Source organism: Pistacia vera, unplaced genomic scaffold (assembly GCF_008641045.1).
Source record: "Pistacia vera cultivar Batoury unplaced genomic scaffold, PisVer_v2 Contig842, whole genome shotgun sequence".
Lineage (NCBI taxonomy): Eukaryota > Viridiplantae > Streptophyta > Magnoliopsida > Sapindales > Anacardiaceae > Pistacia > Pistacia vera.
The window spans coordinates 201,330-218,900 of NW_022196715.1; the positions used below are offsets into that span (position 1 = coordinate 201,330).

The window sequence follows — 17,571 nt, forward strand, 5'->3', positions numbered from 1 at the left end:
GAATTGATGTTGAATGATGGTTAAAATTTATCCATGAGAAGTAGTGTTTGTGTACTTGATGTTTGATGAGAGTTTGGATGAATTATGGAAGACTTGGAGTAAAATTTATGAAGTGTGAATCCTGGACAGGTTTGACGTTAATCTTGGTGTGTTTTATTCCAAATTTTGGTGGCTTAGAAGAGAGGTAGAAATGTAGCCAAATTAGAGTTGATGTGTGCATATAAATTGTTTGATGAAATGTCAAAGAGAAGTGCATGCATGATTAGGATTATTGGTGCCTGTCGATTAAAAACCTTCCTAACAGAAGAGAGGTAGAAATGTAGCCAAATTAGAGTTGATGTGTGCATATAAATTGTTTGATGAAATGTCAAAGAGAAGTGCATGCATGAGTTATATTATTGGTGCGCTGCGTAGGCAACCAAGATTAAAAACCTTCCTAACCTAACTACTGAACTGTAATAGGGTAAGCAAGAGTCGATCCCACGAAGAGTGTCTAGCCGAATTTTCGATGATGTGAATAAAGCTGGGGGGTTTTAGTAAAACAAAAACAATCTTAGCAAAAACAGACAAAAACAAATTAATTCGAAATCAATTAATATAACGAAACTTGGTTTCTATCACATCCACCATTGGAATCTTACAACTGATCATTGATGCAAATTTAATCAATTCTTACTTTGAATATTCACCGTTGAAACTATTTTCCTATCTCTCCTTAATTATAATTAATTAGGAAACAACGATCTTAATTAATCTTACCATTAAACATCCTAAACAAGCGCTCAAGATTTCTAATGGCAGCCTTAAGAATTAGAGAAATCGATGAACTAACAACACAAACACAAGCGGTTGTATTTAATTTACTTGAATGTTCTTCTTAGTTATTAATTCCGACGCAGCAAATTACTAACCCTAATTGCTTCACAAGTTAGAGGGATCAAACAATTACGGATTTGATATCAAACTTAGCAGTAGATTGCAACAAATAATACACTTAGGCCTCCTAGTAATTAAATGCATCAATCATGAAGATAGCACAGAATAACGTTCAAACTCAAACACGAAAATTGAACACTAAAATAAAATAGATTAGATCTCACAGTTGGTTTATTCCGAGGTCTCCGTTTCCGACGACCAAGTTACAAAAGTTTTTAGCCGCTCATGGCCATAATCAAAACTCAAAAGAGAAAGAAAAATTCCAGAGAAGAAAGAAGAGGCATGTTCCCCCTCAAAAACCCTAATCTGATCCCTTTAGCCAAAAATCCATTTCAAGTATTTGAATCCCCCTCAATCTCCTAAAAGAAATATTCTAATATCCTAAAATAACCTTAATCAAATTGATTCTAATTCATTTAAAATAAGATAGAGTCCTAAAATAAATAGGAAAGTGTGATTCGGAGCTGCAACTTGTGTGCCACATGTCCTCAAATCTTCCAATAATAAACTGCCCAATTGAAAGGCAGAATGCTCAGGACGTCCAGTGCAGATGCGTCAAATTCAAGCTCAATTACAACCTTGATGCAGTGAGTATTTCTCAAAACTCAAAACATGAAATTGTAGATATATTTCTTAGTGTTCCACTCATTTTAATCATCTCAATCGAGCTCGGATGAGAGAGTTATGCCCAGATTACAACGAACAACGTTAACTATCCGAATTCACTTAATTAGTTCCGTTTTGCAATTAACGCCTCCATTTGCATCCTAAATCAAAATAGATAATAATGAGTACATTTAGGCAACCAATACATATAAAAGACTAAACATTAAGGGGTAATATGACATTCTGCATTCCCATCAATTTTTGTTATCTGTGATATGAGTTTGTGGATGGTAGAGAATGACATGTTAACATACCATATTGCATTATTGCATCCAAACATGTGAATTTAGAAAGAATATAAAGCATGAGCCCATCTACATGCATACATACTCATAAGAGCATTAAAGAGCAATAATGCCATTAAAGTTAAAGAACAAATAGAAAGAAATGAGAATATTAAAGAAGTTTAAATCTGAAATTTATTAAAAAGAAGTGTAACAAGATAAAGAAGAGAAGGTTATTGCAATGGGGAACCCATGAGTGACATAGCCCCGCATGCACGCCCCTTTAGTGAGCGGCCTCAGAATCGAAAGAAGAATTGTACAGTCCGTTAGAAGTGCATGTGGATGAAGACTTACCCAACACGGCCAAGGTTCCAAATCTATGCCTCAACCGAGTCCGATCGGCAAGAAAGAAAGAAAAGAAAAGAAAGAATAGAAAGAGGAAGCATAGAAGAAATACAGAAAACAATAAGAAAACAGAATAAGAAAAATAGAAAAATAGAAAAAACAAGAAATAAAATGCACATCCTATGCATTTGTGCATTAGCATCATACTACTATGCATGATACCATGCGTACTATCATGAGTAATGAGAAATTAGAAATAGAGAAAGAAGAGAGAAAGAATAGAGAAGAACAGAGAAGAACAAGAAAGAACAAAGAAGATAGCGAGTGTGATGTGAGAAGAATCAAAATGAGCAACGGAGATAGAAGGTAGCATAGCGGGTTTACTTACTGAGCAATTAGTGCTCACTTGTTTGTTTTCAATGTTTTTGCAGTAGTAGGTGAGATGCGGTTGCTTGGAATGTCAAGAAGCGAAGGGTTTGGCAACACTGTCGAGTTGTTGTTTTGTGACCGTATTATATTATGTAAATATTTGTATATAAGAAAAAATTAGATATGGGCCCATTATTTTATACTCATCTACATGTATATTTTTCTTTTTTATATATATATATAAATATATATATATATAATAATATATATAGAGTGAGTTTTACTGTTATTTTACGAGTATACTAGCTAGAGAGAGAGAGCATTACACAACCCATCTTCCTAATTCTCTCATGAGTAGAGGCACTTCGCAGGTCACCCTGTCTGCTATGAGGGCCCATTATGGGTGGTGGTTGGCTCTAATACCAATTGTTATTGCCTGCTATGAGGGCCCATTATGCATGGTGGTCGACTATAATACCAATTGTTTTGAACCCATTAAGTAGAATTCACCATAAAACTAGCTTGTGAGAGGAGGAAGCCCAGTGTCATGTCCAGCCCGAATTCAATGGTCCATTAGTTCCAATCTAGAGATTTTTCTCTCCATCTCTTTTTCAGTATACTTTATATTTTTTTGAGTTCTTTGTGTGTGTGCTTTCCAGCTCTTTGAGCCAATTGCCATCGTTTAGGCTTTAAGGCCGCACAATTCTATGAGGCCGTGACACCAGGGATTAATAAACCACTCGCTAATCCTATGCTTAGTAGATGTGGGATCCTAACATCTTTCTATTTTTTGCAAACTTATATTAATTGACCACTGTTTCCCTCTTAGACTTGAAAAATAGCCCAATTTGAAAAGCTTGCACTCTATAGCCCTTCCTTCTCCTATTTTTGCATATGCCTATTTTTCAGGCATTTTAACAATCTAGAGTATGAATCATATATTAAAATTAGTATTTTAACCTAAACTAGCTTGTAATTTTTATTGGCTTTTATAATTTTTGAATGAGTACTATACTTAACAACAATCTCGTAAAATGAAGATAACAAATTGCTTATTAGATACAACAAAAATTGTCTACAATTAGCAATATTGAGATAAATATAATATTAGGGTGCGTTTGGTTAGGCGTAATGAGGGATTACTAAGGTAATATTATCTTATATTACCTGATTACCATGTTTGGTTGTCAAGTAATAAAAAATTATAGCAATCTTAAAAACCAATAGTAATTACTGTTGATAATATAGGAGGTAATCTAATTACCTCTATTTTCTTAGATATTTTAAGATTACTTGGTAATCTTATTTTTGTTACAATTTTACCCATTATTAATAATTTTTTGGATCAAAATACCCTTATTTTAAATTATTTACATGAACTTGCCATTACAATTTCACCCCTAATTAATTAAGTTTTTGGACATTAATGCGTTTGTATTTAAAACAAATTCTAGCCCACCAAAACTACCACAGCCGTCCAGCCACCATCGCCAGTCGCCAGTCACCACTGCCGACCGGTGTCGAAATGGTGCACGATCGGTCGAACATGGCTAGTCATGCATCGATGAAGCCATTTCCGGCCAGATATGGCCGTGAATGGTCGTTTCACGACTAAAGATGTAGCCGTGAAATAGCGGTCGTTTCATGACCAAAAATCTAGCCTTTTCACAGCTATGATCCATGGTCGTTTCATAGCCACATCTTTGGCCGTGAATGGCCGTTTGATGGCAAAAGATGTGGCCGTGAAACAGCCATGGATCTCCTGAAATGGCTTCATTGACGCACGACCGGCTATATCCAACCGGTTGTGCACCATTCCAGCGACTTTTGGTAGTGACAGGCGGTGGTGGCTAGCTGCTGGCAGCGACTTGGGGTGGTTAGGGTGATTTTGTCAAAAATTAAGGTTTTATATGGCTGAGGTGTTTTGACAAAATTTTGAAATATTGAGGGTTAAAAGAATGATTCAGAAAATAATTAAAAAAAAAAAAAAAAACAATCTAGTAATCTATATAACATACTCACCAATTTTTTCTCTTAACCAAATATATCAATATAACATAACCACCAATTTATTATAACTAACCAAATAAATTTCTCTAAATATTCCCAGTAATCTTCAAAGTAATCTATCTTTCCATTAATATAACATTACCAGTAATACAATATTTCCTAAACCAAACGCACCCTTAGTCTCAAAATATATTCGACCAAGTGAAACGTAATTTGATGTGATTGACATGTAAAATGACACATCATTTGCATTACTCTAATTATATTCTTAAAATATTGGATATCGTATGGTAGAGGTGATCGATTCTGGGTACCCTGTATTTTTTTAAGGAACCGAAATTGACCAGTTCTAATTCCTAAAAACTTGGAATTGAAACTTGAAACATAGGTTCTGGTTCTGGTTCCAGGTACCCAGGTAAATTTTAATTGCCCCATACTTTTTGGAAAATGACAAATATACCCCTAAAAGATTACAAATACACCCTCAATAGTTCTACCCTTTACCTATGCTCACCCCTACCGTATGGTACAAAATAAAAAAACATTATATTCACTATGATATAGGACTTAATGTCTTATTTAGAATGCAATATGTAAGCTTCAATAAGTTACAACTTTCCATAAGAGTAATCAATTTCAGTTGTGTTTTTCCATCACACCCTTTCTTTAAATCATCTACTTGCACTAAAATCTAAATTAGGTTGCACTATTTGATTAAAGTTCCAAAATAAAATACATTTCTTTTATTTACACGTGACTTTTTTCACAACTCCCTTTTCAAATCATATATTATGTATAAAGTGATGTAAGTTAATGATATGATTTTTCATATTATCTATATTTTCATTTTTGTATAAGATGTGTTTACACAAATTAGTTGTATGGTTATTTGTAAGGATTATTTCACATAACTAAAAATATTTTATTGAATTTAAAAATAAAAATGGTTTCAACACATGCACTTTAGTGGGATTGGGACAGGACAGAAGCACAGAGCTTTTGAATGAAAAATTGGAAAATTGGAAATGGGTGAGTTTGTGCAAAGAACACCTCTATTACCCAAAAAAAAAAAAAAAAAAAAAGAATTATTTCGTTGGTTTCGGTGGTCTATACTTGACGCTTCAAAGGATTGGATTTGGATTCTTCACTTCAAACTTGTTGCTTTATGGATTAATTAATTTTGTAACAGATCATTTGTCTTCAAAACTTCCCGTGCTGACTGTTTTTTAGGTTGTCAATAATTACAAAATATTCAGAAATAAAATTTCCCCGTCTTTTTCTCATTATTTTATAATAAAATTAAATTAATTTATGCAAGCTATATACATATATTTGTTAGAATTTAAAAAAGAAAATCAAAATATTAAAAACAAATGTTGTGAAATAAAAAGGCTATAGCATCACACTTAATTCACTAATAATAATCAGTAAAATCATACATACAGCTTGTACTAAAACACTCAAACAAAGTATTAACTACATAATACAGTAATCACTGCCGTCCATCTTCCATCACGTTTATCCAGGACCTCTCACGACTCTCATGCAGACGATTAATCATATAAAGAGCATTACTAGTAACTCTAGCCACGTTGGTGATCTTCTTCTTCACATCACTCTTAACCTTTCCATCAACATCTTCAAACCCATCAAGACACGTGTCCTCGTTTGTCAAAGCCGCACTCACCCATGTCTCCACATTACTCATCTGCCAACTGAACTTATCCCGTCTCAAATGCTTCAGTTCATTCAATGTCTTGCTCAACTCCTCCACCGACTCATATATCTGCTCCACACAATCACCGAGTGCGTTGCGTTCTTTCTTGTTCGTGTTGTTGCCCTTGTTGATGGTGGACGAGACTTGTGTGAGGTACGCAGACACTTTGCTCGCGCGGGAAAGGCTGACTTTCACGGCCGCTTGGGCTAAGTCACGAGGGGTCTTGGCGGGTCCCTTGTAGGCGGAGAGTGTGCGAACGCAGATGGTGGGGTAGCTGGCGTGTGCGCACGATAAACGGACAAGATCATGTGGAGCATCGTGGTCGCCTGCAGTGGCGGAGCAGGAGAGCGAGAGACAGAGAAAGAGGAGTGCCTGAAGTTGAAGCATTGTGTTTAAGAGATCTGAGAAACCTACTGTAAAGAAGAGTGTGAGTGATAGAGCGGAGTGTTGGTTTTATAAGGAAGAGAAGGGCAAATTTTTTAAAAGGTAAATTAATTTGGATACAGTGATGCTAGGCTTACCGACTCAGCCACAGATTTTACATATCGACTTGAGTTAAATTTTCAGATTTGAGTTGTTGGGTAGTGAGTCGGTATATAAAAATCAGTATTTAGGTTGGTAAATATAGTATTATTCATTTGGATATTTGGGTTTATGTGTGTTATGTTTACAGGTTCGATCGTGGTTTAGGTGATATGGTAAGGGTACTGTTGGGAAGTGAAAAGATGATAAAAAGTTGTAGCAGTAAATGCAATGGAGAATGGAGATAATAGAATAACGGCGGGTGGGGGAAGTTAAGTCAATAATGGTGAGAGGTGAAGGAGTAAGTAGGAAAATTTATTAGCTGTCCTGTCATGCGTGGCTCCGTCCATCGCGTGTCCAGCGGCTCGACGCAAAATATGAGCAAATAAATTTATTAGGGTAGGAGGGAAATGCTATGCTATTATTTACCCCCCATCTTCATCGTCGCGTGAACCATCGTTATGTACGATGCCAAACTACGTTTATTGTCCACATTGTGTTTGTGAAAAGTCTCAATTCTCGAATTAATGCTTCAATGAAATTAAGCCTAAAAAATAACCCTTCCCTTTCAAAGAGTGTTATTTTTTAGGTCCTTCAACATGTTTTTATAGTTTTATAGTTTTCTTCATATTAGGCCTGCAAATTAACCGAACACAAACGAACACTCTCGTTTGAAACTCGTTTGATAAGCTTAAAGGAGTGTTCGAACTCAAACGAACACAGAATGGCTGTTCGAGTTCGTTCGATTAGCAAAACGATATGTTCATGATCGTTTGATTAACTCATAAATACCTGTTCGAATCACTCGTTCATACTTGTTTGAATAACTCGTTCGAATAAAAAACATACACAAACTTTCCAATTCATGCTCTAAAAAACAAATATACACCCATTTAATTCAGCATTTGAATAAAATATAGCTCGAGCTGAAGATAACTAAAACTGAATTTTTCTGTATTGAATGAATAAATGTACAAAAACATAATAATCTATTCTTTTATAGACAAATAAAAAACTCACCGTTTAGTCACTACTTTTAGATTTTACAAAATTATAGGTTATATATATATCATAAATATTTTAAATGTCTACATATATATTTTGTATCAACACCTATAAATTCACAGTAGTATGAAAGTCTATTGTAATAGATGATCAATACATATATGTGATTAATTTGTTATATATATATATTTGGAAAAAGTAAGTATTTATAAAAGAGACAAAAAATATACAAATACGAGGGGCATAGCCCAAGAAGATGATTGATAACTCTCAGTCAAAAAACACATGGGAAAACCCACAAAGTCACGAACAGCATAAAAAGAGCACGCAGGCTCCCCACAAAGCAAAAAGATGCCATAAATAACAAAGCCACAAACCGGCATAAAAGAGCACGCAAGCTCACCACAAACACAAAACCACAAACCGGCACAAAAGAGCACGCATGCTCCTTACAAAGCTAACCAGGAAGATGCCATATCGCATGGAGCTGAGTCAAGATCTCGTACTTAGGTGCTAGACCTAAAATCTTGGCCCGAACTAGATCACAAATAGCTAAGACAATATCTCTGCGAGAGCCACAATGCCGATGAAACACGCGATTATTCCGTTCAAGCCATAGGAAACTGTGGCTGAAAGGACCAACCGGGAAAGAAGGTGGCTAAAGTCACATTTTCGTTGAAGATGCAAGCTAACCCACTGGAGCAGAGGGAGCCAGGAGAGAGTAGGCCATGTAGAGAGCGTCCTGGTAGTGACCTCCTGCCAAACATAACTGGAAAAGTCACATCTGAAAAACAAATGGTCATGGGTCTCTGTAGCTGATCTGCACAAAACACATTGGGAGGACGTAATGACACCATGAGAGCTGAGCCGATCCATGGTGTGAAGCCGACCAAGAGAAGCGAGCCAGAGAATGAAAGAGTGATGTGGAATATGCCTTGGAAACCACAAGAGATGATGAATCGAGTTCACATCCCGTTTGTCTCATAACACATTCCAGGCTAAATCAATAGAGAAATGTCCAGATGGATGGCCCTTCCACACAAGATGGTCAGGATGACTCGCTGAAGGCTGCACTATAATAGAGCCCCAGATATGCTGAATGTCTGCACTGCTCGAAGGAAAGTCCCACAAACCATCCCGAATAATGTTTGAAACCCGAGCATCCCATGGCAAACCAGTGGAAGTCAAGGTTCTAAAAGGGAGCAAGTCACACAGAGGACCCTGCGGAAGCTAGTGATCTCGCTATAACATAGTGTCTCTACCATCTCCAATACAAGTCACAATAAGACCGCGGCACCAAACCCTACTAAGTAAAATCTTCCTCCAAGCCCATGAAGCCCTAGAAGTAACTTGAATATGCCAAAAGGACCGACCATGGAGGAGAACCAAACGGGCCAAAGAAGACCGTATAGAAGATCTATCAGTAAGTAGTCTCCAAACGTGTTAAGAATAGCTGCCCTATTCCAATCTTGGATCCTCTTAATCCCTAGGCCACCCTCCGTCAATGGATAGTAGACAGAAGACCATACAACCTTGGCGCTAGAAAAGGACAAAGAAGTACCCTTCTAAAGAAATGAGGCCAAAATACTCTCAATCCGTGTAACTGTAGCTGCCGGCAAAAGAAACATGGATGACCAATAAACCTGTATGGAGAAAAGTACCGACTTTATCAACTGTAGTCGGCCTGCATAGGTCAAAGATGCCGACGTCCATAGTCTAATCCGAGTGAGAATTAACTCCAATAGAGGCCTACAATCAGAGTGTCGAAGGCGGGTAGAGATTAGAGGAACCCCTAGATATCTTACCGGTAACTGGCCCAACTGGAAACCCATGATAGATTGTAACCCAATCTGCTCCTCATCTGTAACTCCAAAAAGAAACAACTGGCTCTTCTCTACATTAGTCACTAATCTAGAAACCTTAGCAAAATAATCCAAGGCCGATTTGATCAAGCTAACCGAGGAAGCATCTGCTCTACAAAACACCATCAAATCATCCACAAAACACAAATGAGTAATAGATGCCCGCCTACATCTCCAATGATAATGAAAACCAGGGCTGTGAGAGGTTTCCCGAAAAATACTAGCCAACCCCTCCATAGCCAACAGAAAATGGTAAGGAGAAAGAGGGTCCCCTTACCGAACACCTCGGGAGGACCTAAAAAAACAGTGAAGCTCTCCGTTCAAGGAAACAGAGAAATACGGTGTAGAGATACATGTTATGATCCACCTCACCATACCCTCAGGAAAACCCACCAAACGCAATCCCAAAAGGATGAAATCCCAACTCACAGTATCAAAAGCTTTCCGAATATCAACTTTAAGGGCACATCGAGGTGAAGTACCCCCAAGATGATAATTCCGCAAAAGCTCCTAAGTCAGTAGAATATTATCAAAAATCCTTTGACCCGGGACAAAAGCTGACTGAGAAACCCCAATAATATCCGAAAGCACTACTTTAAACCGATTCACAATCACCTTAGAAATGCACTTGTAAAGTACATTACAACAAGATATCAGTCTAAAGCCCGTCATACGACTCGGGCTCTCACCTTAGGAACCAAAGCAATCCTGGTGGCATTAACACATCTTGGCATTTCATTAGTAGCAAAAAAATGTCTCACTGCATCTTTGAAATCTGTACTAATAATATCCCATGCCCGCTTAAAAAACAAAGATGTGAATCCATCCGGGCCCGGGGCTTTATCATCCGGGATAGAGAATAAAGCAATCCTAATCTCATCATCAGTGATAGGAGCAGTCAAGGAAGAAATCATATCAGGAGAAATACGTCCAGAAAAATACCTGGAAGCCTCTGCAATCTGAGATTGACTAGGGGCAGCAAGAAGATCCTGAAAAAAACCCACTGCCAAACGCCCTAAACCCTGACTGTCAGTAATATGGGTACCATTCCCATCAGTTAAACTATGGATGCGGTTCCGAACCTGCCTATGGATCAGCTACTTATGAAAGAACTTAGTATTCTGATCCCCTAAGTTCAGCCACTGAACACGAGACCGCTGCTTAAAGAAAGCCTCCTCATCTCAACAAAGACTGAAATACTGGTTGGCAAGGTTCCTCTCCTCCGAGATACACTCAGTAGAAAAGGGGTCCCGATCCAAGTTTCCTTGAGTTGTTGCCCACTGAGCCTGAGCCTCAATTACCCTGTTGGAGATATGACTGGAAACCCTAATATGTAAAGATTTCAGCTTCCGTTTCACTAACCCCAATTTCTGCGTAAGACGGAACATAGGATTGCCTACAATAGGCTCGTCCCAAACTGCCTGAACAATATCCCTAAAATTTGCATGATCAGCCCAAAAATTTAGAAATTTAAAAGGGGATGGTACCTTGCCATGGCGGGGACCAAATCGAACAACAATAGAGCTATAATCTGAAGCATCCCGAGGTCAAAACTCTGAATCTGTGTTTGGTTGATCAAGGAACCAAGAAAGTGATGCAAAGACCCAATCGAGCTTCCGTAAAATAATCCCATCGCCCTGTTGATCGTTATGCCAAGTATACCGAAGCCCAGTAAAAGGAACCCCAATCAACTCAGCATCATGGATACATTGGCCAAAATAATTCATATAACCATACCACGTAGGATCACCACCCACTCTGTCAGAGGCTCCCAAGATGGCATTAAAATCACCCAACACAAGCCACGGGAGCCCCTTTGAATCAAACACTGCCAACTGATCCCTAAGGAAATCCCACAGATTACAGCGATTCCCAGGGTCATTAGAACCATACAGAAAAATAATCCCAAATGAGAACCCCTCAGAAACATGAGTAACCCTGCAAGTAATCTCCTGAAGAGAGCAATGAAGAATATTTACAAAGTAAAGAGAAGAGTCCCAACATACCAGAACACGACAAGCAATATAATCTGTCGCATTTGACAAAAACTGCCACGAAGGACAAACTAACAAGACCACCGACTGTAAATGAGACTGCTCAACCTTAGTCTCCAACAAACCAATCAAGCCCAAAGAAGAGTCAGAAATCCAATTCCGCACTGCGCGTTGTTTCGAGAAGCCGTTAAGGCCTCTAATATTCCAACTCCCTATCATTGGAATTGGGATAAAAACAAGCTAAAATTACTTGAGCCAAAGCCCCCGCTTTCCCCGACCTATCCCCTTTGCCAGAGGTGGCAAGGAAACTGATCCAGATAAGGTGGCATCTGGTATCTGGAGATCATCACTATGCAGAACAAGCGAGGCAAACCTGTTGGAGGAAGTAGATTGCCTACTCCTAGAACTCATAAAGGACTGAATGTTTTCTGTGCAATTTGTGAATCCCATAATACGTTCCTGCTCATCCTCAATAGGAAAAGGTGAATCAGGTTTCGACCCTGATTCAAAGCCAGAAAATTCACCTCTGCTAGCACAAACAGTCTACTGATACGAGACCAGAGCCAAAGAAGCATCATAATATTTTATTATTGATTACCTTAAAAAAAAATTCATTCAAACTAAAACAAGCATAATATAAAAAAGGAAATATATATATACACCATATTTTTCGAACATAAACGAACGAATAATCAAATAGGTTGTTCGCGAACGGATGGATCAGTTAGTCGAACGTATTATGTTTGCAAACATAATCGAACGAATATCTTATGTTCGAATTCGAATCGAACACATTATCGAACCAACATCAAACTGTTCGCAAACAGCTTCTTATCGAGTCGAGTCAAATAGTTATCAAATGAACATCGAGCTGTTTGCGAACAGCTCAGTTCATTTGCAGCCCTAATTCATGTTTTGAGGATGTGAAAGGGGATTGAGAGGGAGGAAAAATAAATGACGATAGATCTCCAAAACAAACAGTTGGTGAATGTGAAAAAGTGTGACATTGATCACCGGGTCCCCGTTTCAATAAATAATTGAATGCTAAGTGAAGAAAGGCAATGGTCCCAGCTCTCCAAAGCATTAGTTTTTGATTCATTGATTCCTGAAACAGGGCATGTGCAATGTCAGAGTGTTACAGAATGCAGAGGCCACTGCATGTCCTACCACATAACTCGCAATTAGCATTCCAAAACAGGGGATACCCACTAAAGCGGCCCGACAATATTAGCTAAGATCCAGAGATTCGCATTTTTTCTTTTTTATTGAAAAAAAAAACAGAAGGTAGGTAGTCTGTACTCTAATATTTCCAAAAAATAAGATTGTAGCCATAGAATTGATGATGAAGAATTTGTTCACCTAATTCAAAGACTTTTGCAGAAATTTATATGCAAGAAAGAAAATCAAGAAGAAACTGGTTAGAGTTTCAGCAGGAATAGCTACCCCTACCACTCAGTAAAGCTGAAGCTTATCTTAGAATCCTTGACAGAAGAGAGTTCTATTCATAAGTTTTATATAGCCTAGTCTGAAGGAGTCTTTGTGAGTTGTGGTGTCTTCATTTTGGTTTTGATTTGTTAATGTGTTGATGTTGTTGATATCTTTTGGATTATGCATAATAATAAAGAATATATTAGTGAATTGAATTAAGAGTAAACAACTATTTCCCACCCAAGGTTTGACATAATGACAATTTCCCACCCAAAAAGTTTCAAAATACAAAATTACCACCCGAACGTCATGCTCCATTAGTAAGTTTCGTTAAATACAGTAATTTTAACTGTAAAGACGGAAATGCCCGTAACAGTTTGACTCGAAATTTTTTTATTAGTATATGTCATGTCAAGGCATCCAATTACCAATATACCCTTTTTTTCGATTGTGTGATTACTGAATACCCCCAACCATGTGTAAAGTTAAATTACTAATTTGTCCCTAATGCTAAAAATCAATCAGTAACCGCTAAGATTTTAAAATTTTGAAGCAGTTAATATTACCATTTTATCCTTGCGTTTGATGCAAAATAAACTCACATTTATATAATGAATTTTATCAATTAAAACCCAGCAAGAGTTCGGATTTGAAAATCACAATGCAATTCCTTGAATTGAAACCCAAAAAAAAAAAAAAAAAAAAAAGAATAAATTAGGACCATATCATTATATTTCCATTCAATAACATTATAACTCCATTCAATATCTACCAAAACGAGTGCAGCTTGGAACAAACGATACAACTTAAATAACAATACATGTCTACACTCTACAACAATTTTGCATTGTGATTTACTGATTTACCGTTTGATAAGCAAATTATACAGCCAAAAGGATCCTCATATTATATCAAATGCATGACCATATCATTATAATTCCATTCAATAACACATCGTAACATAAAGAAAGTACTCCACACAACTAGATCATATCATATCTAATCTACACTCCCAATCCCAATCACAATCCCATCCAAAATAGTGATATAGTCTTATTGACTATCCAATCAAATGTTATTATTATTTCTGCCTAACCCTTACAGCAAGGTTACCACAGAGTAACCAAAATAGATAAGTTTGCATTCAGAACCAGAATATTGCCATCAATATAAATAGCTCAAGTAGCTGAAACTTGAAATTAAGATGAAATGAGTTGCTTCAAGGAAATTGATGTACCATCAAAACAAAAATTATATTATCCATGTATACTACCTATATAGCTCAAATTCAAGAAATTCAATTACAAACCATTATTTCAAATTTCAGCAATATCATGCAACAAACAATGATTACATAGAATTCATCCTGCATGGAAGCAATAGACATAATTCATTCACACACTACGCATCTCCAAGGCTCATAAAAGAGCTCAACATCAGCAATACAGCAAAACTAGTGTATAATGCATGGCACAACTTGGACAAACTACTTCGCCCTGAAACTAATTAAGTTAGCAGATTCATCTTCAAGAAATCTGTTTATACAATACACAAGACAAAGGGGAATGTGTCAAGACTTGTACCCTATTTTGAGAAGATTTCTTCTTCACGCAATAGTGGTGAATTCAAGAGAGGCAACCTTTGGTTTGGCACAATTCTCCCAGTCAAATATAATTAGAACAAAGTATTAATGGAGTCAGTAAACAATGATTCAACAACTTAGCTTAAAACTATGACTAATCCGTCAGTTTGATGTTTAAATCCTCAAGTTCTCTGGTAAATTGCAAGAACTAGGCATTGCATTTTATCTTTGATACTATGCATATGAGCATATCTTTAAATATATCTTAACCTCCAACTAACTGACCCGTGTAAAAGCTATATTAGCTGGAAGCATTACAAACTTAATTATGTTTTTTGATAAAGCATCAAGAACAGCCTAGAAAGAACTTCCTTTAAGGGTATCGAATAAGCTAATTGGGTAAAATAATCACATGGACTAATCAAAAAAAAAAAAAAAAAAAAAAAAAAATCCTTTGCTCTAAACAAACATCAATCAGATCTGGAAAGTAGAGCAGCAAAGAAACAATTCAATACAATCTCAGTACAACTTCATTGCACACTTTACATGAAGCAATATCCAGATTGCGGAACCAACTCCGCAAATCAAGGCAATACCTGACACCAAGTCCTATTTTACCATCTTCTGTGTAACAAAGGCACTTGTCTTGCACTTGCTCATCCAAAGTTTTTTCCTTTCGAGACATTGTGAAATTTCTTAATGCAGCAAGGACATTAACAACATTTTGTGACTGTGATCCCATACCAGCAAGAACCTAAAAATATACCATGAGAATCATAAAGCACTAACTCTATGTACACGAAAACAACAAACAAATCTTCCTGTCATAAACCCATTTGCAAACGAAAAGAACAAAACAAAAACCACATTTTTTCCATACAACCTACAGTAAACAAAAAAACAAAGGTGCAAAAAAAGATGACTACCTCCAGTCCTCCACAAGTTCAACCACTCGCAAACACAAACCCTATCGTTACCAACCTCAACGATGAACGACTTCAAAAGCCGTGAGTCAGTAGACCAACTGTCACTGGAAGCCACTAAAGAACTTGTCGTTCACCGAAAAAACTTTCTGATAACAACCCCAAACCCTTATTGTCAACATTGTAAGCGAACCCAAAACTCCAAAATCGCCAACCACAGGTCCACCCCGCCAGTCTACCTCGTCATTAACACTGACCGGTTGCCGTAAACAATCATCGAAATGCAGTTGAAACCGTCAGCCAAAACCCAAAAGTTGTCGCGTCCAGAATCGTTTTTTTTTTTTTTGGCTTTTCTTTCTTTCTAAGGTTTGTTTGGTAACAAAGGTTTAGTTTGGAAGATTGAGAGCTTAAGTTGTGATGGATGGCAACGGCATGGACAAGCTACAGCTTAGGTTTTGGAGATGGGAATGGAGCCCAAGGCCCAGGGGTCCTTCTTAAAATTAGGGTGGGAATAGGGCGTCCTACATATAAATAGTTGGGCCCCTCTTAATTTCATTGACTACATCTAACCTGCCAATTTTATTGGCAGACGGGACGGGACCCTTCATTACTTGCGGCCTTGTATGTCTTTCTCTTTCTCAATGGAAACTGGCCCAATTCTTTCTACTACTGCTGGAGCAACCATCTCCCCATATTCAGAAGCCTTTGTTTTTTTTAGTGATTGTGGCCTGAAACTTTTCATACTTCAACATGCTGTAAACATTATTAATTTACTGTGGAAAGATGCTCTGTATTTTCAGCAATGTTTAAATGATTCAGTAATAAATATTTTCATAATATTCAATTCAAGTAATAGCTAAATATATACATGCATATTTTTTTTTCCTAAATTATTAAAAATTGTTAATCCTTGGTTTAAGTTTTAGTGTGAAACTGGAAGCATATTCTCCTGGGTTCAAGTTGTTGATAGCTAGAAGCAACCAAGTGGATGTGGTTTTATTTGATATTTAGAAGTAAGTTATCTTATCTGCAATTGCAATCTCAAAACTGAGATATATAGAAAGAGCATGCAAATTGCAATTAGGCTGCTTTTTTGAATATTCAAAGTTAAGTCAGCAGTCAGTTGTCATTCAGTGTATAAATATGTTTTCATATATAGGACCACCTTATACATGATAATTGATAAAGTCAGTTATAAATCAAGATTCTAAAGTTTATTCAAGTAAATTAAAGTAATAAATAGAGGCCATGGCTGCTGAGAACCCAAGTACGACCTCACACCTGGATTCCAGCCACCATATATTTGTTGTGTATGAGCTGTGAGGTAGGGAGGAAGGCAACCCAATAATTGAAACAAATTGGAAGTAGAGCAATTCCTTTTTTTTCAAGAAAAATATATGAGTGAAAAGCATATTCGATATGAAATTTGATACGGTTACATGCCTTCATATATATAGCTTTCACAGATGTCATTAATCAACACCATGGTGATGGTTAGCATATTAATTAGTGCAGCAGTGCATCATGCCACAGTTAATTTCAACCTTATATAAATTTATGGCAAAATTATGTAATTGCAACCTTTGGGTATTATTGTTGTGATTACTNGGAAAAGGCCATAGCGACGCATGACCGGCAAGATCCAACCGGTCATGCGCCCATACGGCGACTCCGGCCACCTCCGGTGGTGGTCGCCGGCTGGGGGTGTTTGAGGGTGGGTTAGGGGTATTTTTGTTAACTTTTAATGTTTTATTATAGGGGGTATTTTGTAAAAAGACAAACATAAAGGAGATTTTATTAATTTATAAATTTTACCTCGTAATACCCGCCCAATTCAACTTTTTTTTAACTTCTTTCAAAAAACTTTTCCCAAAACCCCTAAATTTTGAACCAAACGCAGCCCTAGATAGTGAAAGAATGACTTGATGGTCAAAGTCTCTTAAGAAGCATAAAATACTTGGACTCAAAACAGACGTACAATATGGTTT

At 37.0% G+C, this 17,571-nt stretch overlaps 1 protein-coding gene across 1 annotated transcript; it reads right to left on the reverse strand.

Moving 5' to 3' along the window:
- Nucleotides 1–5,911: 5,911 nt before the first annotated feature.
- LOC116118398 (pectinesterase inhibitor 3-like) lies at nucleotides 5,912–6,680 on the reverse strand. Its single transcript, XM_031404383.1, has one exon. It carries the CDS (start codon nucleotides 6,652–6,654, stop codon nucleotides 6,043–6,045), a length of 612 nt encoding a protein of 203 aa, XP_031260243.1. The 5' UTR covers nucleotides 6,655–6,680; the 3' UTR covers nucleotides 5,912–6,042.
- Between the last annotated feature and the right edge of the window lie 10,891 nt (nucleotides 6,681–17,571).

Coding starts and splice junctions, on each gene's coding strand:
- LOC116118398 (XM_031404383.1), bottom strand. CDS start 6,654: ATGCTTCAACTTCAGGCACTCCTCTTTCTCTGTCTCTCGCTCTCCTGC.